The sequence below is a fragment of the Vicia villosa genome, unplaced genomic scaffold (genome assembly GCF_029867415.1).
Source record: "Vicia villosa cultivar HV-30 ecotype Madison, WI unplaced genomic scaffold, Vvil1.0 ctg.000441F_1_1, whole genome shotgun sequence".
NCBI lineage: Eukaryota > Viridiplantae > Streptophyta > Magnoliopsida > Fabales > Fabaceae > Vicia > Vicia villosa.
In genome coordinates this window covers 774628-800905 of record NW_026705209.1, presented here as the reverse complement: position 1 = coordinate 800905, position 26278 = coordinate 774628, and the positions used below count along the sequence as shown (strand labels likewise).

Sequence of the window (26278 nt, the reverse complement as noted above, 5' to 3'; positions counted from 1 at the left end):
GGAAGATTATGTGTGCAAGTTAAAGAGATCTTTGTATGGGCTGAAACAATCTCCTCGACAGTGGAATAGGAGATTCGACAAGTTCATGGCACGCATAAGTTTCATTAGAAGTCAGTTCGACCACTGTGTTTACTTCAGATTTCGACCTGGTAATTCATTTGTTATTTTGTTGCTTTATGTGGATGATATTCTCATAGCAAGCAACAATGTTGAAGATGTGACGAGGGTAAAGGATGAACTCAATAAGGAGTTCGATATGAAGGATCTGGGAGCTGCTTCCAGGATTCTTGGAATTAACATTCGAAGAGATAGAAAGAAGTCGAAGTTATGCCTATCTCAAGAGGCATATCTACGGAAGATTCTTGAAAAGTTTGGTATGTCAAATTCGAAGCCAGTTGTGACTCCAACAAACCCTCAATTTAAGTTGAGTATTGATCAGTGTCCCAATACTGATGTCGAAAGAGCCTATATGAATAGCATCCCATATGCTAATATAGTTGGTTCTTTGATGTATGCTATGGTCTGTACTAGACCCGACATAGCATATGCAGTAAGTCTTGTAAGCAGGTACATGGCGAATCCTGGAAAGGCTCACTGGCAAGCATTGAAGTGGATTTAAGGTACATAAATGGGTCTCTGAATAGAGTCCTAATTTATGGTGGAGCCTTAGGTGAAGATAGTAAATCATTAATCGAAGGATATGTCGACTCTAATTATGCAGGTTGTATGGATTCCAGAAAATCTATTTCTGGATATGTTTTCACTATGTTTGGCACAACAATTAGTTGGAAAGCAACACTTCAGAAGGTTGTTGCTCTATCAACCACTGAAGCGGAGTATATTGCCTTAACTGAAGCTGTGAAAGAAGCATTGTGGCTTGAAGGTTTTGCAAAGGAGCTGAAACTTCAAGGTCGAAGTATCACTGTTAAATGTGATAGTCAGAGTGCAATACACCTGTCGAAGAATTCAGCCTATCATGAGCGAACTAAGCACATTGATGTGAGGCTGCATTTCGTCAGAGGAGTAATCGAGCGTGGAGAAGTCCAAGTGCTGAAGGTTTCGACTGAAGACAATGCTGCTGATATGATCACCAAGACATTGCCGAGTTGCAAGTTTTTCCACTGTATGCAGTTGATAAAGCTGCATGAAGAAAGCTAGTTGTTCCCTTGACGTTGTAGAGTTAGGTCCAAGGTGGAGATTTGTGAGATATTGGATCGAACTCTATTAGTCGAAGGGTAGCTTCTTGGTTCGACAGTTCGACATGGTTAAAGCATGACGTCGAAGGTTGCTCACATGCTGGTGTCGAAGTGTATGCTGTAGTCGAAGATGGGTCGAGCATACAGATGTCGAAGATGCTAGGTTGTTAGCATGTTAAATTAGGTTTTAGTGTTTAAACCCTAATTTGTTAAGTTAGCTTGTTTATTAAGTTGGCTTGTGTAATGGGCCTTGTGGAAAAAGCCCATTAGTTAGTATGTTATGTTTTATTATAAATAGCATACTAGTCTCTCATCATTGCTAAGCTGCAAATCCTACTTTAGGGTGAGAGAGGTTATTTGTTATTCTTGTAAACTTGTAATCTTGTTTTAAGAGAAAGCGAAAGAATAGCAGTTATAACCAATTCTTGTGTTCTTCTTCTTCCTTGTCCTTTATTCTTCTTTGGTTTATACTTTGTTCTTGGCATTGAATTCACAACAGATTCTTACGGGCAATTGGTTTAGTTTCCTCTCTATATACATTCTCACAAAATGTGAAATATGTAAACTAAGAAAATCGTGATGGTAAGCTACAGAAACAGAATGTTAAAATATGTTTCAACTTTTCAAGAATTTCAGTCCTCTTTTCCATTTGAGTTGTGGACATCCTATGGCTGATACTTGATGATATATTAATATTGTAGTCCCAATAAAATTGCAGATAGGTAGACACATTTCTAGACGTGTATATACCTATTACTCTAATATATTCCCTATCACTTAAAAAAAACCTTTACCTTTCACTATTAGAAGAGATCATTATGTATTCCTTCAAATTAGCGGTATTTGAAAATTCCGCAGAAGATGACCCTACATGATTATCCTTCCCTTTCTCCCACCTTTCACCTTACGCTTCATACATAGCCACGGAGGTAGGTTATAAATCATAAGAATCACAGGCCAGGTGTTATGCGAGATACTTTGAATACCATGCGGGTTCATTGCATCAGTAGACAATGACAAGCGAAGGTTTCTTGCTTCTCTTCCAAATTCAGGATAATCACTATCAACTTTCATCCATTGTGGTGAGTCTGCCGGATGTCGCAACTTTCCATCAATAATTCTGTCATCTGCATGCCAAGTCAAGTGTCTTGAATTGGTTTCACTACGATACATGCGTCTAAATCTCGGAATTATAGGAAAATACCATAAGACTTTGGCCGGAGACAACTTCTTCTTATATCGAGGGGCACCGCATTTAGGACACTCATTCAACGTTTGGACATGCATGTATCTTATCATAGCTCATGCCAATAGAGGACAACATCTTTTTGGCCTCATACGTTCGATTGGGAAGAACATTATCCTCTAGTAGCATATCTTTCATAAGGGCTAATAACTCTGTGAAACTTTTATCCGACCATTAATTGTCTACCTTTAAGTTGTACAACTTTAACACCGCAGACAATCTTGTGAATTTTGTACAACCATCATACAACGGTATCTCTGCATCGCTTACCAACCTCTCGAACATTTTGGGATAATCCTCAATATCTTCTTCAAGCGCTTCTGCAATCTCTTCGACTCGATCATAATCGTATGTGTCTGTGCAATCGTCGTTTGAAGCATACGTCGTATTACACCTCGACTCAACATTCCCGTTACTTTTCTTACCATGCATTGTCCAACATGTATAACTTCTATCAATTCCAAACCATAGTAAATGCGATGCCAACTGATTCTCGTCAACCTTACCCCCATAACAGCAACCCAAGCAAGGACACGCCATTCGAATCGGGTCTTCGGCATGCGCAACCGCTAACTTAATGAATTCTCATACCCCTCTCTCGCACTCTTTTGACAATCGGTTTGAATTCATCCATGTCTTATCCATGTCTTAATTAAGCTAAACAAAAACGATCAAACTTTCACTCTTCACAAGTAACCCCTATAGCGAATTCACAAAGTTAGTAAGTTCATCACTTAACGATTAACGAAATTGACATCAAGAATATTCCACATGTCGGAATAATGTGCAAAGCTCTTGAGCCTCTTTCATTTCTTCTTTGAAAAGTAGATAACATGACTATAGTTTTTGATAAAAATCATAAGCCAAGAAATTGATAGTGCATGAAAAAGAGAAGAGAAAGTTATTATCTTGGAATTTTGTATCCTATATTAACTCTCTAAACACATAAAACTAATGAGCTATCAAGGAGCTTCGCTTATGTTTGTAGTTTACCATTAAACATAATATTAAAATAAAGTGGTTAAAAAAGTAGGTGCATGTGATCATATTATAACACATCATAATGTCAATATAATGCGTTTCTCTCAAAACGCAAAGTATAAACGGAATGAATCCGGAGCAATAAAACGCAACATATATAATCACAAAATTTCAGACAAATTCATCATAATACCAGTAATTTGAGAAAGAAACTTACCTCGGATGTTACCGAACTCAAGAAAATGCCAAACGTCGAATTAGGCTGGGAAACGATCAAACTTTCACTGTACACAAGTTACCCCTATAGCAAATTCACAAAGTTAGTAACCACCAAGACAAAATCGATTGAAAGAAATTTAAAATACTAACTTTCCTTTTAATTTGCAATCACAGCTATACAAATTTTTTGTAGCCTATCTAAAATTCCGATAAATGCGTGAGATTCTCAACTGTTTAAATTTAAAACGGGGGCAGAAACTATGCATGGCCGATTAACTTTCCAACATCCCACCCCATGGCCGATTAACTTTCCAACTCCTACTTTCGGCTTAACTTTTCTACTTGTATTTTCGGCTTTAACGTCCATTACCACCTAGCTATATTTATGTAGTAATTTTTTAGTTTGTTATAAATTGCTAACTATACTTTTATAGAAACATCACCGGAAATAGAATTCTAAACTTAGCTAAAACAATCATTCAACAAAGTTTTATTTACTTCCTACATCAACTCAAATGGCATTGAATTCTAAATAATCAATCAGGGACAAATATTAGCTGATGACTTTAGAGTACCAACTTTATTAAGATATCAATTTTGACATCTCTTGCACTCTTAAAAAAGGATTATATTTTGAAAGACGGAGTTCTTTTTTAGAGCATGTTGCTCCCAATGAGATCTCTTCACAAATATCTCAACATACGAAAGCAAATAGTAATTACATCTAATAAAGGATCTCAATCATACATATTACATACCATTCATTTTCTTTCAACATAAAAATAGTGTATATTTTCTCACATGATCATTTGTTTAATTTCCTAAAATGCTTATTGCAATTTTATTTTATATTTGGAGAAAAATTCATAAACCCAATTCTAATACTGGTTCTAATACTGATAATTTATATCAGTTCTAACTTCCAATAACTAAAATTCTAAATTATCAAATAAACTCAGTTCATAACAGTTTCTAAAATCTAATACTGGTTCAAAGTTCCAAGAACAGAAATTTTAAAGCACCCAATTTCCCTTCATTCAAAACTCAGCGCCCTACTCATTCCCTATTTATCTTTTCTTTGAATTTCCTCCTTAGTTTTTAACACCATAAAGAAGCTACTCTTTAAGATTGCAGAGGGAAAAACAAATAGCACAAAGTGAATCCAGTACAAGTTCAAAGTACCAAATTATCAATTCCTATAGACTTCAAATATCATGTCATACAACTGAAATTATAACAACTAAATTCAACCTAGGGTTTCGTTAGATTCTTAGTTAGCAAGGATAGCGTGAGAAAGTGTTAAAGAGTGAATAAAATTGAATCTGAGTAACAATAAGCAGAGAGAGTGGAAGCTTACAAGAATGAGGGACGATAGTGAGAGGGACACGGAGAGAGGGACGATCGGTGCTGGGGACGGCGCAGAGAGGGTGAGCGAAATAGAGGGACGGCGGAGAGAATGTGAGCGAAACAGAGGGGCACCGGAGAAGAGAGAGTTCGTACTACTGTAATTAGGGATTTGAGATGAAAAATAGAATAATGAATCTGTCTGAAGCATTTTTTATTTTTTTTGTTTTAATTAAATATGCTTAGACAGCGCTTTGGGTAAAAGCGCTCTCGTACCCCCCCTTTACCAGCGCTTTTAACAAAGCGCTTTCATTACCCCCCCCCCCCCTTTACCAACGCTTTTAACAAAGCGTTTTCATACCCCCCCTATAGCAGCCCTTGCTAAAAGCGTCCTCGTACCCATCTCCCTTTACCAGCGCTTTTGTTAAAGAGCTTTCATAAATCCCCCTGTAGCAGCGCTTTTTGAAAGCGCTTTCATAAACCCCCCCCCCCTTTACCAACGCTTTTTTTCAGTGTTTTTTTATTTTGTTTTTAGCGAAGCCTATAGCAGCGCTTTTCCTAAAAGCGCTTTCGTAGGGGTGCTGCCAAAACTCAATTTTGACGTAGTGCCTTGAGGCCCAAGCTCCACCGCTAGACCAACCCTCTCGGATTTTGGACGTCGAATGTGATATCACTCATAAATTGATGACCAATTATTTTAATATCTTTTAAGTTGTTTTCTAAAATTTTATTTGTTATTAATAATAGATGTCACAATATTATGTACCACTATTTCGTGCTCTCTAGTATGGCTAAATATATTTTTAGCTTCTATAAATAGGGTAATATTCAATTTTATTTCCTCAAAAAAATTCTTTCAAATAATAGTTCTTGTAATTTTTTCCGTCGAAACATTTTGTCCCTCGAGTTAATTTCCACAAACAGAGACTTACGTGGAACTTGTTTCATTTGTCAACGTGGATTATATTTTGAATTATATACCAACGTGGATCAATGGAACGAGTTTAGTGAAGAAGAAGAACGAAACGAGTTGCCTTGAAGAACAAACGAGTTGGGAAAAATGAATGGAAGTAGTCAATAGTTAAGTCATTTTAACCGAAGGGACCAATACTATATATGGAAAAGTTTATTAGGGTTATTATTTAAAAGAAAATTTGACAACAATAGTTAGGGTTATTACCATTGATACAGTATATTTAAATTTATTTTATAAATTACTGAAATTTATAATATACTAATATTTATTATTGATTCTCAATATATATTAAAAAAAATTACTTATACATTATACCTTCAAAAAAAATTAATTGGCATCAGCACCCGTGGGATGAAATACTAATTGTTACCAAATGTAGTAACCAATCTCTTCCTCTTCTACTTTCTCTCCGTGCAATATCACTCAACATTCAACAAAATTTTAGCTCTTGACTCAGTTAATAAAATTTTCCTATTATTTCTCTCTTATTAATTCTCCTATTATAAGCAAAAAAAATTAATTATATTTAGCTCTTGACTCATTAATAAAATTTACCTACATTGCCCTTCAATATTTTATTAGTATTTGTTGTTCCAACAAAACTAATTATTTACAATGCCAATTCGTGGAAAAGCCACCTTACTGGTAGTAGGTATGATTCGTACAATGGGATAGTGGAAAAGCCAGCACGAAAGAGGTAATTGGCTCTTTCAAATGTGTTGAGATATATGCGGTTTTGCATAGGAAATCATGGCTCAAAACAGTTTCAAACTGCCTCAATCTTCTCCGTGTTATTCTGGCACAGGGCATACTGGTTCAAAGCCCTAGCCTAACGGGATATATAAATGATGCAATATCAATGGTTTCTCTAGACGGCATAATCTTTATTTTCAATGGATTCTTGCTTTTTCTTTGTTGGATCACTAATCCATTACCAAAACTTAGTTGCAATTTATTAAAAACCATCCGATTTGTTGATTTCTGTATTCAGTATTGTCATGTTTTCGGGTGTGTGAGGTTGAATATCTTATTTGCTTATTATGATTATTTTGATCAACAATCATTTAACTTGCATCTTATGATCGTATTGATACCGGCCATAAGAATGTTTGCTAATGTAAATACAGGAGGATGGTTACTCAGTTGGCATATTATAACGAGAATAAAAGCTCCGAAGGATGGTTATGCATGCATTCAATTGAAGGCTCGGTGAGTTTTATATATATATATGTTTTTTCTTTAATTTGTTGATCATATGATAACAAGAATAGAAGTATAAAAAATTATGTCTTTATGAATAATTAAAATAAATATATATATATATATATATATATATATATATATATATATATATATATATATATATATATATATATATATATATATATTTATAGTGTGTTTTAAAATATATTTCTTATATGATCTGAGTCAATATGACTTGATAAAATTTCTTCTTAAAATTTGTTATTCTAAGACTTTCAAACAATATATCTTAATCTATTTTAAAATATATTAAATTAATTCTTAATATTTTAAGAAAACATAATTAATGCTTTTCTATACATAAAGTTAAGTTGTTAAACCCCATTCTTAAATAGACAAGCTTCAACCATATACAAGTAAACTTATGAATCCTATTTTAAAAGAATCATGAATTATAATATAAATATTTTGGACTTTGTAAAAAATAAACAAGAATAACACTGAACCATAAAGTTTAGAAAAGTTTCGCAGTTGTCGGTAACAGTTTATTTTTGCATATTTTTACTTTATGATCCACGTAGAAGTTCATGTAAAATTATTTAATCTTTAAAAAATTTGTAGAGCTCATTAATGTTATTTTAAATTTAAGTATGATACCTCATTAATTGTTATAATATGATTAAAAATGTAGTGTGCTGTATAAGTCTGTGATTATTTCAATAAATGTTATGGTTGGGAAGAATCCTTCTCGATCTCTTGTTGATTATGTTCTAGTTTCTGTGCATGTTCCTAATAAAACTCGGTAGTTCTCAGTTTCTTACATTTTCTTTTATGTTCACGTATGTATAAATAATATGTATGATTAATGAGTTTAGGGTATGTTTAGATGGAGGATATGAAAGTTATTTTTTAGGTTAAGGAGGCTGAAAAATGTTCAAATTAAGTTTGAATGAAATAAATATGATCACCTAAGTATAGACTTATTCCTCCAAAACTCTTTTGATTATTACGGACAATTGGGTTGGCTTCCTCTCTATATACATTCTCACAAAATGTGAAATATGTAAACTTGGACAATCGTGATGGTAAGATACAGAAACAGAATGTTATAATATGTTTCAGTTTTTCAAAAAATTCCAGTCCTCTTCTCAATTTGAGTTGTGGACATCCTATGGCTGATACTTGATGATATACTAATATTGTATTCCCATTGAAATTGCAGATAGGTATACGTATTTCTAGAACCAAGTGTATTATATTATATATTTATCTAGTTTCTTTTGGAAGAACTTTGAGCTCTGGATGTTTTGCTTCTCCATGTCAATAATTAATAATTTTATAAACGTATCGATTGATTCAACTTTTGCGTATTACGTTCATTTCTATCATAAACATGATGTACTGTTTATCTTTTTATTCACGTCGCTTGGCGTATTTTTTAATGATTATATCTTGTAGAATTTCAAGTAACAACTAATGTTTCCCCCACTAAAGATGCAATGTGACTGGATACAGGATTTCAATGTGATAGCCAGGTTACTTTGCTCCTAATTGGTTTTATTGTTTTGCAAAAACAATAATCAAGTCGATGCATATATAATATATCCAAGTAGAATGACCCTTAAGATGCAATTGGGAGATTCAATGGTTAATATATTTGAATCAGTAAGTTAGCTTTGTATTTTTAGTACAGGACTGAGAAAGTTGTTGATGCATTGAGAGACAAGATATGAAGAAAAAGTGCATGAATATATAACCTTTGTATTGGATTAGTTTTGGCGGCTATTTCTATCTTGTTGGATTTGACTGTAAATTGTCACAGTTTATGTCTATAGAGATGTCATACTCATGAATATTTACATGAATATTTTGGAAGTTGTTAATGTTTAAATTTGTAATTTTAGGATGCATTAGTATTAAACAGAGGCAGTCATAATGCTCTTAAGTTTGTACCAAATTTGTTTTACTATGTTATTTAGTGTAATTTCAGTTTTGAGAAATTTATTTAGGTGACATTGTTTTGGTGTTTTTATGTATTTGTTTGGTTTGAGATGTTTACAAGCGCTTAGTTTTTCAGTATAAATGAAATTTTCTTTTATAATTTTAGTTGGTGTGATAAGAATAATATATATTCGCAAATTATTACTCCCTCTGTCCCACAATAAATTATTTATTTGGAATAAAATTATATCCCAAAATAAATAACATATTTCAATTTTCAATATATTTTTTCCATACTTAAAGTGGAGAAATTTTTATTTACACCGAGTTATGTGGATGGAAATGAGATACAAACTATTCATGATGAAACTAAGTTACAAAGTGGAAACACATCTAACACACAAAGTGGAGAAATATCTATTTCCATGACATTTTTTTAATAACCATGTATGTAGTTATTGTAAAAAACTGACTGCTACTTCTTCTACACTGCAGTTGTAACAATTTTGGACATTTTTAACACTATATTTCCACTGATAGAAAATATGCTTTAAAACTGCACTGGACAGTTTTTTCACTATATTCCACTGGTGGATATCTTACTTTAAAACTGCACTTTTTACTTTCTTATTTTAAAATGAGAATACAAACAAGTCTTTATATTGACCCAAGGTTTTGCTATTTTAGGAATTAAAATGCAACTAAGTTCTTATTAATAGACCACTAACCTCTTGGCCTTTCCACTACAATTCCACTACAAGAACTCTTGGTCTTTCAACTGACTTCTAAATTAAACTTACTTAACATAACATTTAAGGTTTATTCAACAAAACTCCCCTGTAAACTTAAATGTTTCTACCATCCATCATGCCTATAAATTTCTTGCCTCTGTCGAAATCTTTTTTCGATAATGGTTTTGTGAAAATATATGCTGCTTGATCCTTGCTTGCTACATGCCTCGATTCGACACTTCCTTCCTATACATGTTCTCGAATAAAGTGGAAGCGAACGTCAATGTGTTTGCTTCTTTCATGATTCACTGGATTCTTTGCTAACTCAAGTGCTGACTTGTTATCCACTTGAATTATTGTTGCACCTACCTGCTTTAGCTCCATTTTGCTTAACAATCTTCTAAGCCATATTGCATGACAAACGCACCAAGATGCTGCCACATATTCAGCTTCACATGTCAAAAGTGTTACTATCGGTTGCTTCTTAGAAAGTCAGGTGAATGCAGTGTTTCACATAAAGAACACATATCCTGAGGTGCTTTTTCGGTCGTCTACATCTCCGCACTAATCGCTTTCGGAATAACCAATCAACTTATAATCTTCTGTTCTTGAGTAGAACATTCCAAGTGACACAGTTTCTTGCATGTATCGAAGAATTCTTTTCAATTCCTTCCAATGTGTATAGGTTGGTTCCTCCATGAAACGACTTACAATTCCGACACTAAGCGAAAGATTTGGCCTTGTACATGTGAGATATCAAAGACTTCCTACCAAACTTCGATATTTTCTTGCTTCGATGCGTTCTCCTCCATCAAATTTTGACAACTTTGCCCTTGGTTCCATTGACGTCGAAATCGGATTATAGTTTTCCATCTTATATTTCTTCAAGATTTCTTTTGCATATTTCTCTTGTGAAATGAAATTTCCAATTTCTTCTTGTCGGACCCCCAGACCAAGAAAGAATCTCATCAGACCTATGTCTGTCATCTTGGATTCACGTGTCATTGTACCCTTGAAATCTTCTATCATTTGACTATTGCTACTTAAGAAAATTAGATCACCGACATAAAGTGCAACAAGTAACATATTACCACCATTCTTCTTTACATACAGATCATGTTCGTAAGAACATTGCTTGAAACTATTCTCTTTGAACTATATACAAAATGGAAAACTTCCTCACGTTTATGGGTAAAAGAGGGGGAACTAATGTTATTCAAATCATGAGCAAGTTATGTAAAAAGAATGAATGATATGAAAATTGTACAAATGAAAAGTCTCCTAAACATGTTATGCTATAGAATGATAAACGAGTACCTTGCTACGTACAACTTTGAATAATATCATTACCACACAATTGGCATGTTGAATCTATCAAAATCGGAGAATTACCAAATTCGACTCCAAGTAATCAGGCAAAAATTTAAGTCTAAACACAAACAAAAGAATTAAAAGTAAAACTATAAAATATCATACTATAAGTCTTTGGTGTAAGTGGGAAAAAGGCTAGCCAAGTGAACCATTAAAAAGAGTTTACTGTCCAAAAGTTACAAGGCGCGTGACGCGCGACTTAGTGAACGAAGCGCGCTATACCAGTTGCAGAAAAGCCACAACAGCAACAAGCAGTCCTATATCAACCTTGACTCATCACCTACACATCTCATTAACAGAAAAAACACAAAATTTACAACCATTGGGGTGCCTCCCAACAAGCGCTTCTTTGACATCGTTATCTCGACGCCTTTACAAAAGTATACAAGTATCAATATATACGATATTTACAAAACTTAAAAACAAAGAAACTATTACGATGCAATCCAATAGAAAAACCAATCCTCAGCAAAGACGCCATTTTGTTGAAGCGGTAAAGCGGCAAGGAACATGAAATTCTTGTGAGGCATGCCCAGATGTCCTATAGGATGTCGAGACATCCGGTATGTCATGAAATAACACAGGCAACATAAAACCAGTTTCACACAATATTGAAAGGTAAAGAACACAAGTGATTGTTTACCCAGTTCGGTGACAAATACACCTACTCTGGAGGATACCAAATCAGGAAGGAAGTCCACTATCAGCAGTATTAATTCAGAGCTAAACAACCTTCGATTTATACCTCTTCACTTAATCCATACCCAATGACCCTTCTACCTAGATACTCTCTAGATATAAGAAACCCATCTCACTCCCAACCATCACAATAGTGTCTAGAAGTCAACACTCAGCCACTACTTCGACCTCTTATTCACCTCATGAAGATCCCAGTCCATGATAATTCTAATTCACACAAAAAAACATCTACAGGAAGACACACTTCCATGACAATACCTAGCCAAGACTCTTAACAAAGAACAATCATTTAGAGTTTCTTCAATGCTTCCTCCAAGAACAATACACCTCTTGCCTACAGTCTTCAAGGTGGACACTACTTCTCCTTCTTCACAGCTTCGAGAAGAACAGGGTGATCTTTCCACAACCCGGGAGATTCACCGAGACAAACCCTAGACTTCTACATCATGAACCGTACAAAACTAGGTTATAAATCCTTGTATTTATATCCTATACTCAACTGGATTTGGGCTTCTAAACACAACATACATGTTGTTACAAATCTGCAGTTACTTCTGCTACAAGAAAGTTCTTCAATCATTTATTTCCTAAATAATATCTTTATTTATAAACGGTATATTCTTCAATGTTACTGACTTGGTTCTTCAGACCTTTAATCCTTTAAATCCGCGCCTACTAAGATTGAACCATATCTCTGAATGTATCTGTGATCATAACAAATTTAAGTTATATATCAACTTTAGTTCAGGAAGGATGTCGTATGCTGTTATATAAGACATCTCATACAACATGTCATTCCAGATGTTGAGACATCTCAACACAACACGTCTAACCATCAGATAGTAGTGATATCTTTTAAGCAAATGTCATATTTTTAGTAGTGATATTTTACTTATGTCAATGTCAACTCTGATGATGTTTCCACTGCTTAAAAACGAGTTGAATTTTCAGACATGTCTATGTTACTTAATAACTAATATCACCAAATTGAATAGTATTTTTGAAACAATCTATATTTATTTATTAATTTATTGTAATTTATAGCAATATCTCTTTTAATTATTGAATTTTAATTTCTTCGATAATTAAATTACTATCTCTTTTAATTATTAAATTATTATCTCTTTAATAATTAAATAACTAATTAATAATTTTATATCTATATTAGGTAATGTTTTTTCCTTTCGTGCCGACTAATCCACCCGAAAGGAGCTTTTTAAGCTCCCCTACGTAGCCTCCGAAAATTGACTTCGGGCTCCTTCGAACTCAAGACCTCAAGAGAAGCACGCCCTTGAGGCCCAAGCTCCACCGCTAGACCAACCCTCTCGGGTTTTGGACGTTGAATGTGATATCACACATAAATTGATGACCAATTATTTTAATATTTTTAAAGTTGTTTTCTAAAATTATATTTGTTTTTAATAATAGATGTCACAATATTATGTACCACTATTTCGTGCTTTCGCACTTGCAAACATCTAGTATTGCTAAATATATTTTTAGCCTCTATAAATAGGATAATATTAAATTTTATTTCCTCAAAAAAATTCCTTCAAATAATAGCTCTTGTAATATTTTCCGTGGAAACATTTTGTCCCTCGAGTTAATTTCCACAAACAGAGACTTATGTGGAACTTGTTTCATTTGTCAACGTGGATTATATTTTGAATTATATACCAATGTGGATTAATGGAACGAGTTTAGTGAAGAAGAAGAATGAAACGAGTTGCCGTGAAGAACAAACGAGTTGGGAAAAAGGAATTGGAAGTAGCCAATAGTTAAGTCATTTTAACAGAAGGGACCAATACTATATATGGAAAAGTTTATCAGGGTTATTATTTAAAAGAAAATTTGACAACAATAGTTAGGGTTATTACCATTAATACAGTATATTTAAATTTATTTTATAAATTACTTAAATTTATAATATACTAATATTTATTATTGATTCCCAAAATATATTAAAAAAAATTACTTATACATTATACATTCAATAAAAATTAATTGGCATGAGCACCCATGGAATGAAATACTAATTGTTACAAAATGTCATTTAATAGTAACCAATCTCTTCCTCTTCTACTTTCTCTCCGTGGAATATCATTCAACATTCAACATTATATCTCTCTCTCTCTCTCTCTCATATTTTTAGCTCTTGACTCAGTTAATAAAATTTTCCTGTTATTTCTCTCTTATTAATTCTCCTATTATAAGCAAAAAAAATTAATTATTTTTAGCTCCTGACTCAGTTAATTAGTCTTTATTATTCCAATAAAACTAATTATTTACAATGCCAATATGTGGAAAAGCCAGCACGAAAGAGGTAATTGGCTCTCTCAAATGTGTAGAGAAATATATCGTGGCTCAAAACAGTTTCAAACTGCCTCAATCTTCTCCGTGTTATTCTGTCACTGGGCATACTGGTTCAAAGCCCTAGCCTAACGGGATATATAAATGATGCAATATCAATGGTTCCTCTGGACTGGCATAATCTTGATTTTCAATTGATTCTTGCTTTTTCTTTGTTGGATCACTAATCCATTACCAAAACTTAGATGCAATTTATTAAAAACCATCCGATTTGTTGATTTCTGTATTCAGTATTGTCATGTTTTCAGGTGTGTGAGGTTGAATATCTTATTTGCTTATTATGATTATTTTGATCAACAATCATTTAACTTGCATCTTATGATCATATTGATACCGACCATAAGAATGCTTGCTAATGTAAATACAGGAGGATGGTTATTCAGCTGGCATATTTTAATGAGAATGAATGCTCTGAAGGATGGTTATGCATGCATTCAATTTAAGGCTCGGTGAGTTTTATATGATAACAAGATAGAAAGTATAAAAAATTATGCCTTTTATAGTGTGTTTTAAAATATATTTTTTGATATGATGAAGTCAATATGAGTTGATAAAATTTCTTCTTAAAATTTGTTATTCCAAGACTTCCAAACAATATATCTTAATCTATTTTAAAATATATTTAATAAACAACATGTTTAAAATAAATAAATTATTTTAATCTAAGAATTATTTACTTAGAGTATTAAAATGGTATTAAAGTTTTGGCTATGAAAAAGTAATTGGTAAAATAAAATGTTTAATATGTTAAAAAACATCCTTTAAGAATAAGTTATTTATTTAAACAGAATATTCTTTTATGATTTTGCTACATACCCATTTTTAACTAGTATTAAATTAATTCTTAATATTTTAAGAAAACATAATTAATGCTTTTCTATACATAAAGTTAAGTTGTTAAACCCCATTCTTAAATAGACAAGCTTCAATCATATACAAGTAAACTTATGAATCCTATTTTAAAAGAATCATGAATAATAATATAAATATTTTTGACTTTGTAAAAAAAAATAAAACAACAATAACACTGAAGTTTAGAAAAGTTTCGCAGTTGTCGGTAACATTTATTTATGCATATTTTTACTTTATGATCCACGTAGAAGTTCATGTAAAATTATTTAATCTTAAAAAAATTTGTAGAACTCATTAATGTTATTTTAAATTCAAGTATAATATCTTATTAATTGTTATAATATGATATAACTGTTTTCTACGTACGTTGGAGTTGTGTCGATTTTTTTTCTATAAATCCTTTTTGGCTACTTAATATAGCCAACAGTGGAATTATTATCCACTAGTTGCACCTTTTCAAGTTTTTTCCACAATTGTAAAAATGGAATCATTGAAGTTTTTTCCATTTTCGGTTGGGAGAAAACTTGGAAAGCTCCATACAGATGAATAATGATGGTGACATTTGGTTATATAGTGTAAACATAAATGATTATAGAAATTGAAATTGACATAACCACATAACATTGAAAGCAGTTGCTACTATAACACTAATCAAAATATTAATGAATAATTACCTTTCGAAGGATGTTTACAAAACACACGACGTTAACTACGCTTCTAAGTATAACAAGTGCCGTTGTTAGTTTCCATTTGATAAGAATACACTTATCATCCCGTAGAAACTAAATGAGAAAAAAAGGTTTTAAAATTAAATAAAAGATAAAAACTCATACTCCATTCATAGAGATCACATATACAAATAGTGAATCTACAAAAATTGATGTTAGCCAAAATATGGCGAAAACTGTATTGCGCAGTTATAAGAGTTATGAACTCTAACACTAGAGTTTTTATAACATTGAAATACAGTTTTTGCCATATTTTGAATGGCACCAATTTTTATAGATCCATTATTTTTATATGTGATTTCTGTGAATGTAGTATAATTTTTTATCTTTTATTTAATTTTAAAAACTTACAACATTATTAATCTATACATTGTGAAAAAAATAAAATTATTTTTTCTCATTTACTTTCAGGAAGTAAGTATATTCCTATCAATTGGAAACTAACAACAGCACTTGATTGATGTATAAATATTAACAGCACCCACAATGCAGAGAAAAATTCTCAGAACATTACAAAAGCATAAGAATGCCCAGCCAAGAAGAACACGAAACAATCAACCTACAAATATGCTAAGGGACATTGAAACCATTCAAAGAAATCACAATTAACCTTCTTTTTCTCCCTATTGCTAGCCACCACCAAGAGTACATTTTTACATTGTGGATAATTTCTTCTACGTCGCATACGCCGTTGTTGAATACGATTTCGTTGCGGTGTTTCCAGATACACCAGCACACAGTCTCCCAGATACGCTGTTTTTAGAAGCGTAGTTGACGTCGTGTGTTTTGTAAACATCGTTCTAAAGGTAATTATTCATTAACCTCTTTATGAATTTTTTTTATAAAGTAAATAACTCTAATAAGTTAGTGTTTTTTCTTTTTAAGTGATCATCTTGACTATGTCTAAGTTGTTAAATTTTGAAGTGACATTTAATGTGGACCTTCTTTCTTTTTGGATATGATTTTCCTTCTAAATGTAAATTGATTTATTATTAATTTTAACTAGGTGAAAATTTGGATCAGTGTGTTTAGAGTATGCAACTGTCCTAAATGGACTTAACTTACTTTTCAAAAATATATTACTACTTATTATTAAACCATTTTGAATGACCTCACATAGATAAGATCTTGAATTGCATTAAAAGTGCAAAAGTGTATCCCAATTTGGTTCCCTTTTAGAAATGTATCTCAACTTATTATACTTAACCTTGATTAGTTTACCTCAATTTGATTTAAATTTAAGCTTCAACCGTTTGATGAGTAGTCTTACATAGGATTGAACCATTTGATGAGAAGTTGTACACAGGTTTTAATCCACACTTAAGATTCAGCCACTACAACATTTTTATCTTACGGCAACAACGTCTAGTCTAATTTTAGAGAAGTAAACAGTCTGTTTTTGTTGAGTGTAATAAATAACTAATTTTATATTTCATTGGGGTATGGTATATTTTTTCTGCAAATTTTACACAACAACTTGATATCGTACTTGTAGATGAAATAGAGAACGGTTTTTTATCTCATCGGATAAAAATATAAAACTAGAAAATACAATTGTTCTTATCAACCAAAAACCCTCAATCAGAATTTCAACTTTCATTGCATGTGCATATGAGCTAACCTAAACTTCTTCTCTTGTGTATGACCTCTCCTTCAACATTCGGTTTTTCTCTGGATCGTAGTGTTCTCTTATTTCTCTAGTTTACAGAGGCATAAATATTAATCTAAATTCTGTGGTATTTTAGAGTGACTCCCGCGGTCGAGTGTGGTGTCCTCCAGGGGCAAAGCTAGGTAGATTTCAGGGGATGCAACTGCACCCCTCGCTTTTCTATTTTCCATTAACTTTTTTAGATAATAAGGAGTTTGAACCCCCTCAAATATTGAGTTTGCACATGCCTTTTTTTCCCTCCCTCTTCCATGCGAGTTAAGCTAGCCTTTTTCACACTTTTTTTTCCTCTCTCGTCCAAATGGATTATGCCACGTTTGTTCTATCTACTTCTTATAAGTGGATTAAGCCGAATATCATGGATAAAAAGTAACATGTTGCCCACGAAGCCATCAAATAAGTTACATTTTATTATTGAACAATATTAAAATTAATATATACAATTTATAATTTATAATAGATAAAAAATATAAGTTATATTTTATTTTTTTCTTTAGAAAGCAAATGACATTAACGGAAGAACTAGGGGTTCTTCAACCCAATTACAAAAGCCGGAAATAGCCGACCAAAGAAAATTACCAACCAAATAACAATTATGAGATGAAGAACAAAGGATCCTTAATAAACTCATAAAAAGAGTATTTGGAATGGGTAATATTCCCACAAAAAGACCACCTCCATATGAGCAACTTAATATTCCAAACGGCGTTATTAACGCTCCACTTTTCATTCCTAAAACACACCCCATTCCTTAAGAGCCACAAATGCCACGTTGTCGCTAGCCACACTACACCCTCCTTTCTATGCCTCACCTTCATACTATCGAAAAAATCGTGCCATTCCATAAAATTGGCTAAAACATCTTCCTCCCTATTATCCTCTTTACCAACCCAAAAAGCAACCTCCCTCCAAATTCTTTTCACCACCGGGCACCCAAAAAAGAGATGATTTCTATCCTCCAAACAACTACCACAAAAAGAGCATAATAAATTATCAATAGAGAAAGCCAAACCTCTAGAAGCCAAAAGATCCTTTGTTGGAAGTTTGTTGAGAAAAAGTCTCCAACCAAAAGCTTTTATTTTAAAAGGAGCTTCCAATTTCCATAACAACCCAAAGACATCATCATACTTATTTTTCGGGCCAAACGGAATAAGCATATATTCAAGGAAATTATAGCAAGAAGCAACCGAAAAAACCAAACTAGGATTGGCAATCCAAGCGACTTCATCCTTTCCTTCCGACCATCCCCCAAAAGACTCCAACCGCTCCTTTAAATCACAAAAATTCTCCCTTAACCCGCTACTTTCTAAGAAATCCATCGATATACCAAGATTACTCCAATGCCAACTACCATCTATCCACCCTCCCATCGCCGCCACCGATACATCTTTCAAACAAGAAGCCTTGAATAACTCCGGAAAAAACTCTTTCAAAACCAAATCCTCCAACCACCTAGCATCCCAAAAAGAAGTTGTATAACCATCATGAATGGAAAACTTACAATTCTCAACCAAAGGATCCAACAAAAAACAACTACCAATCTTTACTAAATCCTTCCACCAATAAGAACAAGATGAGGGAATTTTAACACTTTTATCAACACAAAAGACCTTGGTAGAAATATCTCCATACCGCGATTTCAAAATGTTATACCATAGAGAATTTTGTCCTTGAATAATTCTCCATCTCCATTTATTAAGGAGAGCTAAATTAAATAAAGCAATATTTTTCATTCCAAGCCCCCCTTTCTCCAAAGGTAAATTAACATCCTCCCACCTCACCCAATGAATTGTTCTCTTTTCCTTTACTCCCCCCCACAAAAACTTGTTTTGAATGCTCGTGAATTTTTTCACTATTTTGCTAGGAGCTTTATAAAAGGATAGAGTGAAAATTGTTAAAGAACTAAGCACGGACTTCAAAAGAGTGATCCTACCTCCCAAATTCAAAAATCGATTTGTCCACCCTTCCAAGCGCTTCTTCATCTTAAGAACAAGGGGATTCCAAGTGGATTCCTTCCTTGGATTGAAACCAACGGGAATGCCAAGAAATTAGAAATTGCTCTCTTCCCTCCTACAAGAAAACAAGTGAGAAACCGCCTCCAAAAAAAAGGTATTAGAGTTAATTCCAATCAACTTGCTTTTGTGATAATTAATGCCTAGGCCCGATACAATTTCGAAAGCCCGGAGCACCGCTTTTATCGCCCACACATGCCTCCAACTCCCATCCCCCACAATTAAAGTATCATCCGCAAATTGGAGCAAATCCACCTTACAAGAACCACCAATCCCAAAGCTTTGGAATTCCCCAATATCAATGGACTTCCTCACAAGGCCCGCCAAACCTTCCGCCACTAAAACAAAAAGAAAGGGAGAAAGAGGGTCACCTTGCCTCAAACCACGGGAAACCAAAAATTAATATATTAAAATTAATATATATAATTTATAATTTATAATGGATAAAAAATATATAATAAAATTTGTTAAGTATAGAACTTTTATTTAAGTACACATTATTATTAATATTTTAATTATATAAATAACTAAATCTTAATTTCTACACAATTATAATTAACAATTAATTATTATTTAAAACTGTTTGCAAAACTGTTTTGCATTTTTGGATGTTTTGTGTAGGTTAACTACAAATTAACTATTACAAAATAAACAGAGGTATTTTTAAATCACGATTTAACTATTATAATATTTTTTTAGCCCTTAGTTTAACCCTTGTTTAATCGTAAAAAAAAAAAAAAAAACTTTGTTCGATAGAACGCCTTGCATGCTCTCAAAGATGGTCTGAATTGTTTGCACCCTCTGACTCAAGGTCCTGGCTCCGCCACTGGTGTCCTCCCGTAATAGCACTCTCTACAAAACACTATTGTAGTACACTATTTTTTTTATGTACACAAAATCATATTTTTTATGTGCAAATATCAAAAAGCTACATCCAATTCAATACAAATAACCCTTTAAGTTATTCATTGCATACATATATTATCCAACAATACCAAATAACATTTTAAACCAAAACCAATTGTTTACAAATATCAAAACATATATAGAGGATATTCAGTGTACTAAAGAAAAGAGGGTCTCTTAAGTCTAAACAAATAAATATGCTCGGGAACATAGATATGAAATGAAATGCTGACAGATTATGAAAATATGATTGATAAACTAACCCTTCACATTACGATGATAAAATTGCTGGAATAATAGTAGTAATCAGAAATTTCACATACAAGTCGGCGGGTCTCCTCAAGCTTTGGAGTAAAATCATCTCTTCACATGCAATTGCTTAACTAAAGGAAGAACATATTTCATAATGGGAGGGTTAACATTTTCTAATTGTTTCAAAGTCATCTCCGCCTGCAAGTGTTTCATGAATCTGAGATTTGTCACGTAAAGAAGTAAAATAAATACTGTGCAAAGTAGTATAAGTACTTGTTAATTGTTAGTGCTAGAAAAAAATATCTGAATGAACAACAAATTTTCTCCTACTATATGATCAAATGAAAAGACCACCCATATTGTTTCCAGTGCTGTAACTGACTCTTACTGCCCCGACCTTCCCAGCCACGAAACATTGTTAATTTCTTTCACGCAATTTTTGTATTGGTTAATTTGCACTTGAGGGAAATTATAGTCAGCTATACTGAGACATGGTCACATGATAAAGACTCACGTTTTTGACATAGCACTTGACTCTTAGTCTTTAATATCATATAACAACAACCCCCCTTATGAAACTCCTACACTAGTGCAAAAGGTTTAATATAATTTTAAAATTTACACCCAATATATTAAAAACGGGTGTAATTGAAAAATGTGATGGCAATTTCGTAAATAAAGTGTCATTTCAAGCATTATCAGATGACAATATACACCCTATTTTTTAAAAACGGGTTTAAATTAAAAATATTATTATAATCAAATCTCAATTACTCCCTTTAAACTAAAAATCGGGTGTAAATTTATATATTAAAAAAATTATTTAATTTAATTTTATAACTCAAAATATACCTATAATGATATGACATATTAACAAATAATTTAAATATTATTAAGAAATTATTGATTAAATATTAATGGGTCTAAATTATTGTTAATAAATTTATTAGATACAAATATTAATGGCATAGTAACAAAACTCTAATTTCATAGTATTGAACAAAACTTTCGTTCTAAACTCAGTATTTAACAAATTTTACCAAAACCCTCCTATCGAACAGAACTCTTTGCACCTTCTCCATCTTCCATCTTCTTCCTCGCTCGCTCGCATTTTCTTCCATCCACAACCTATTTCCTATGCTTCACACTTCCACTTCATTTTTTCCCTTCAAACCTTCTCACCCTTCTTCTTCATTCGCATTACACATGGAGCAAACTCCTCTCTTATCTTTCAAGTTAAAGCAGTCTAACCAACCCCGCATCACTTCTCAAGCATCATCAAACAAGCACGAAGCTAATGCACATTCTCCAAGGTTCAATTTTGCATTTGTATTCACGCTTTTGTTTACACTTATCACAAATTAATGCAATGTTTACAATCTTAATGTTGTGTGTGTAGAAATGAAGAATCAGTTGTTCATGGACTATCTGAAACGATTGTTGGAGTTTCGGGTAGAAATGAAGCTCCGTCGTAACTGAAGAAGCGATTCCACAACACATTCATACGCCAAACGCGACATAACACATTTCATTTTTCATCACAAACCCTAATTCACATTGAGATCCGAACGAGTATAGTAGAGTTTCGGAGAGATCCGAATCTTCAATGGCACATCGAAGAGCGAAATTTCTGTTCCTTCTATGCGCTCTTTGTTATGCACTCAATTCCTTTGCCGCGTAATTTTCCTGCTTTCGGTTTTTTCATTTCCGTTTCTCTGTTTGCGATTTCTTTGGAAAATTCTGATTCTGTATTTGTTTGTTTGATGTTTTCGTATGCAGAAAGAGCTATTACGATATACTGCAAGTGTCGAATAGTGCGGAGGATGATCAGATTAAGAGAGTGTATAGGAAACTGGCATTGAAGTATCATCCTGATAAGAATCCGTGGAATGAAGAAGCTAATAAGAAATTCGCGGAGATTAACAATGGTAGTATATATGTATACATGTATCGTTGCTTTTGTTTGTTTTTATTTGGTATTTTCATGATGTAGTTTGTGAAAATAAGATTTTTAATGTGCTATAAACTATTTTCAGAAGCTATCATTGAGAGCTTATGAAAATAAGCTGAAAATAGGTTATGATTATGTCATAAGTGGTTTGTATAAGCATTCCAAAAAAGTCTCACAAATGTGTATGTCTGTGGATAAGTTCAATTAAGTTAATTTAAATGGGCTCTTATTTTGGTTATTAATGGGTGCTTTTTCGTTGTTGTCTCTGCCAGCATATGAAGTGTTGTCCGATAGCGAGAAGAGATATATTTATGATAAGTTCGGTGAAGAGGGTTTGAAGCAGCATGCGGCTGGTGGAGGAAGAGGTGGTGGGATGAACATGCAGGATATTTTTAACTCGTAAGATTCATCACTCTGGCTTTTTGTATATTAGTTCTTAACCTATCAATTATCACTATTATGTTTAAGATATGTATTCTCGGAGTAATTACTATATCTTCACTTGACCTTTTTTTTACTTGCATTGATATATGGAAACAAAAAATCGCATGATACATGTTTATGTACAAGAGAAACAATTATACATGTTTATGTACAAGAGAAACAAAAAATAGCATTTGAAATTGAACACGTCAATGTTTATGTACAAGCAATGTTGTTATTCATGGTTTTTTCACCGTTGTGTTCCTTTCACTTTTGGCTGCTATAGAAAACCATCCTTCTGTTGCGTTTGTGTTTGTTCACTTAGCTGATTTGGATCATAGGACAGGGAAGCTTCGAGAATCCATGTCGAGGAACTTCTGCTGTATTCCCACGAGGAACTTCTGCTGTATCATACACCGAGTTAAACTTTTTCTGAGGACTAGATACAAGATACGCGCAGCCTTATTCATGTAAGCTATCTATTCTTGTAGTAGATGCAAAGCTTTCATGCTTACAACTTTGAAGTGAGACAGCATTTTCTTAGTTAATTTTAAAATTATGACTCAACAGGTTTCTTGGGCTTCCTGTTGAGTTTGAAGTTGAGATCCCGGGGCGTGTTCCCAGTGCTAGGTACATTCTACTTTTTCTTTTTCTTTTTCTTTTTCTTTTTTGTTGTTGTGGGAACTTAGTTGGTTTTGTTAGATTTTAAATGGGTCTGATAAAAATTTGATTTTTTTTCTTATGGGAAGAGTTTTGGTGTTGATGGGTGGGTTTCTATTTGTGAATGATGATGAGTTTTGTTTATGGATTAAAAATGGTATGAAAACAATATGGTACATGGACTCCCTCTTTCCTAACCTATAGAAAGAAATGACATTGTGGGATGAAAATGAAATTTTACATCATGTATGAGTGAAGAAACTTCTGTGAATGTACAAAGAGAGCACAATTTTGCAGATTTATCATGTAGGCACAACCCCCTCAGAATTAGGCACTAACTTTGACACAAGCCAAAGAATCAACATTAAAAACATGATGAGCTGAAAGAAAAAGTAACATGTCAGCTTGCATAATCTGCTCTGAATCATAAAAGTCTCCTCTGTTCTGTTTGTCATTATTGGATCCTCATTACTTGCCACTTCAAGCTTATTTGGAATCTGCACTTTATTGTTATACATTGTTTCTTGTTTTTCTATTAAAGCTGATGCAACCTTCAACTTCTGCATCGTGTTTTTGATGGTCATGTATTTGACCTCGGCTTCGATCTTTTCCTGAAAAAGACTTTCAAACTCAGACTCCAGCTCTTTAAATTTTTCATCTAATAAACATATGGTGTAACTAGAAGAATTGCGGGGTGAGCTCTTTAAATTTCACTTTGATGTCAAAAAAGCACCCAAAACGTGAATTAATTGAAGATAAGGTTCTTTCACTTTCCACCAATCCAACACTTGGTTAATTTCTCATGTTATTTTATCTTAATGTTTAATTTCTTTTCAGGTTTTTTGGATTACTGGTGCCAGCCGTGGAATTGGTAGAAAAATAACTATACCCTTTTTTTTTATCAAATTAATTATGCTATACCATCAAATTTTAGTTTTGGAATCTACTGTTTATTACTATTTTATTTGGTTTTAGGGTTTTTTTTTTGTGCTTAAGCTTAGTAAAGTAAGAATCTTTTCCATATTTGTTGTTTTGATCGCGTGATTGATTTTGATGAATCTATATGAAGGGGAAGTTCTAGCTCAACAGCTTGCAAGTTTAGGGGCCAAGTTAATAATCTCAGCAAGGAATGAAGCTGACCTAAACCAAGTAAAGTTGCAGCTGAAAGGTACAATGATGTAACTCATAGTATATGTTTACATGTAATGTAAGGTATAAAGTAGTCCCTCATGTTTGTGTACTGATAATGATACAGAGGCTTGTCAAACTCGTTAATATGTGATTTGCATACTGCTAGGTAAGCATGCACCTAACGGGATCAAGATTTTACCGTTGGATTTAACGTCAGGAGAAGATTCTCTTAGGAAGGTTGTCGATGTAGCAGAATCCCTTTTTCCGGATTCTGGTGTGATTATATGATTCATAATGCTGCGTATGAGCGTCCGGTAACCTAATCTTACCTTTATCTAATTGTTTTATCTCATATGTCAAAACCTAGACATGTCTGTTATTGTTATAGTTATATTAGAAGATTAGTAGATATCCTATTAATGTAAAACAAAAGGGGAAAAGGGACTTCACATGTGATGATTTTGATTGGTGATACTTTGTGAGGATTGATGAAAACTCTGTTTACTAATATGATTAACTATTATTTATTTATCAGATACTTCTTTAATTTAAAGTATTATGAAAATATTTATTTTGTTTTGCAGAATGGTCAGATGATGAGCATGAGTCATGGAATCTTAGATCAACAGAACTTGTTTCAAAAACACTTCTAAACTTGCAACACGGAAAAAGAATCTTTTGAGCCTTACATGTGCATGTTATTTATCTTGTGAAACAGATGTCTGATCCTCTTACAGAAATAGCAGTGAAGAGGAATTGGAGGCCGAATCTCTGAGCGAGATAGAAGAATGCTTCTTAAAACAGTTAGACGAGAATGTGAGTACCAAAGAAATCTCAGAAGAATGTCATTCTTTTGGCATGTGATGCATTTGGTGTGCTACCTCCAGTGAGTAAACTAAACCTCTCACAGAGCATGTACCATTTCATCATTGGATATAATTTCATCCTATCTAATTTTTGGCCTTGAGACACATGGCTTCCCATTAAGTATATTATAGTCTTGTTCTTGCAGTGTGCTTTCTCTCATTCCTTGGTTCTTATCTTAGTTTCAATTTACCACTGTTGTTACTATTGCTTTAGATATACTTTTAATGCTATTTTCAGTCAATGTTGTCAATGGCAGATTGTGGAAAATGCTGACTGCTATGTTCAGTCAATGTTGTCAATGGCAAATTGTGGAAAATGCTGACTGCTATGTTCAGTCAATGTTGTCAATTGCAGATTGTGGAAAATGCTGAGTATAGTATTTAACAAGTGTAAATGCTGACTACTATTCTTTTTTTATGTTCTTAGAAATTATCTATAATTGGAGATATAACAAGTAAGTTTATTTAGGATATTATTATTATTATTATTATTATTATTATTATTATTATTATTATTAAATATCAAGAGAGAGAAAAAGAAATTGAAGAGCAGA

At 33.0% G+C, this 26278-nt stretch overlaps 1 protein-coding gene across 1 annotated transcript; it reads left to right on the top strand.

The window, feature by feature from the left end:
• The first annotated feature begins 21721 nt into the window (after window positions 1–21721).
• LOC131628284 (dnaJ protein ERDJ3B-like) lies at window positions 21722–25166 on the top strand. Its single transcript, XM_058899135.1, has 9 exons — window positions 21722–22006; window positions 22093–22370; window positions 22473–22621; window positions 22917–23043; window positions 23409–23537; window positions 23638–23697; window positions 24565–24598; window positions 24797–24895; window positions 25025–25166. Exons 2-8 carry the CDS (start codon window positions 22300–22302, stop codon window positions 24806–24808), a joined length of 582 nt encoding a protein of 193 aa, XP_058755118.1. The 5' UTR covers window positions 21722–22006; window positions 22093–22299; the 3' UTR covers window positions 24809–24895; window positions 25025–25166.
• The last annotated feature ends 1112 nt before the right edge of the window (window positions 25167–26278 follow it).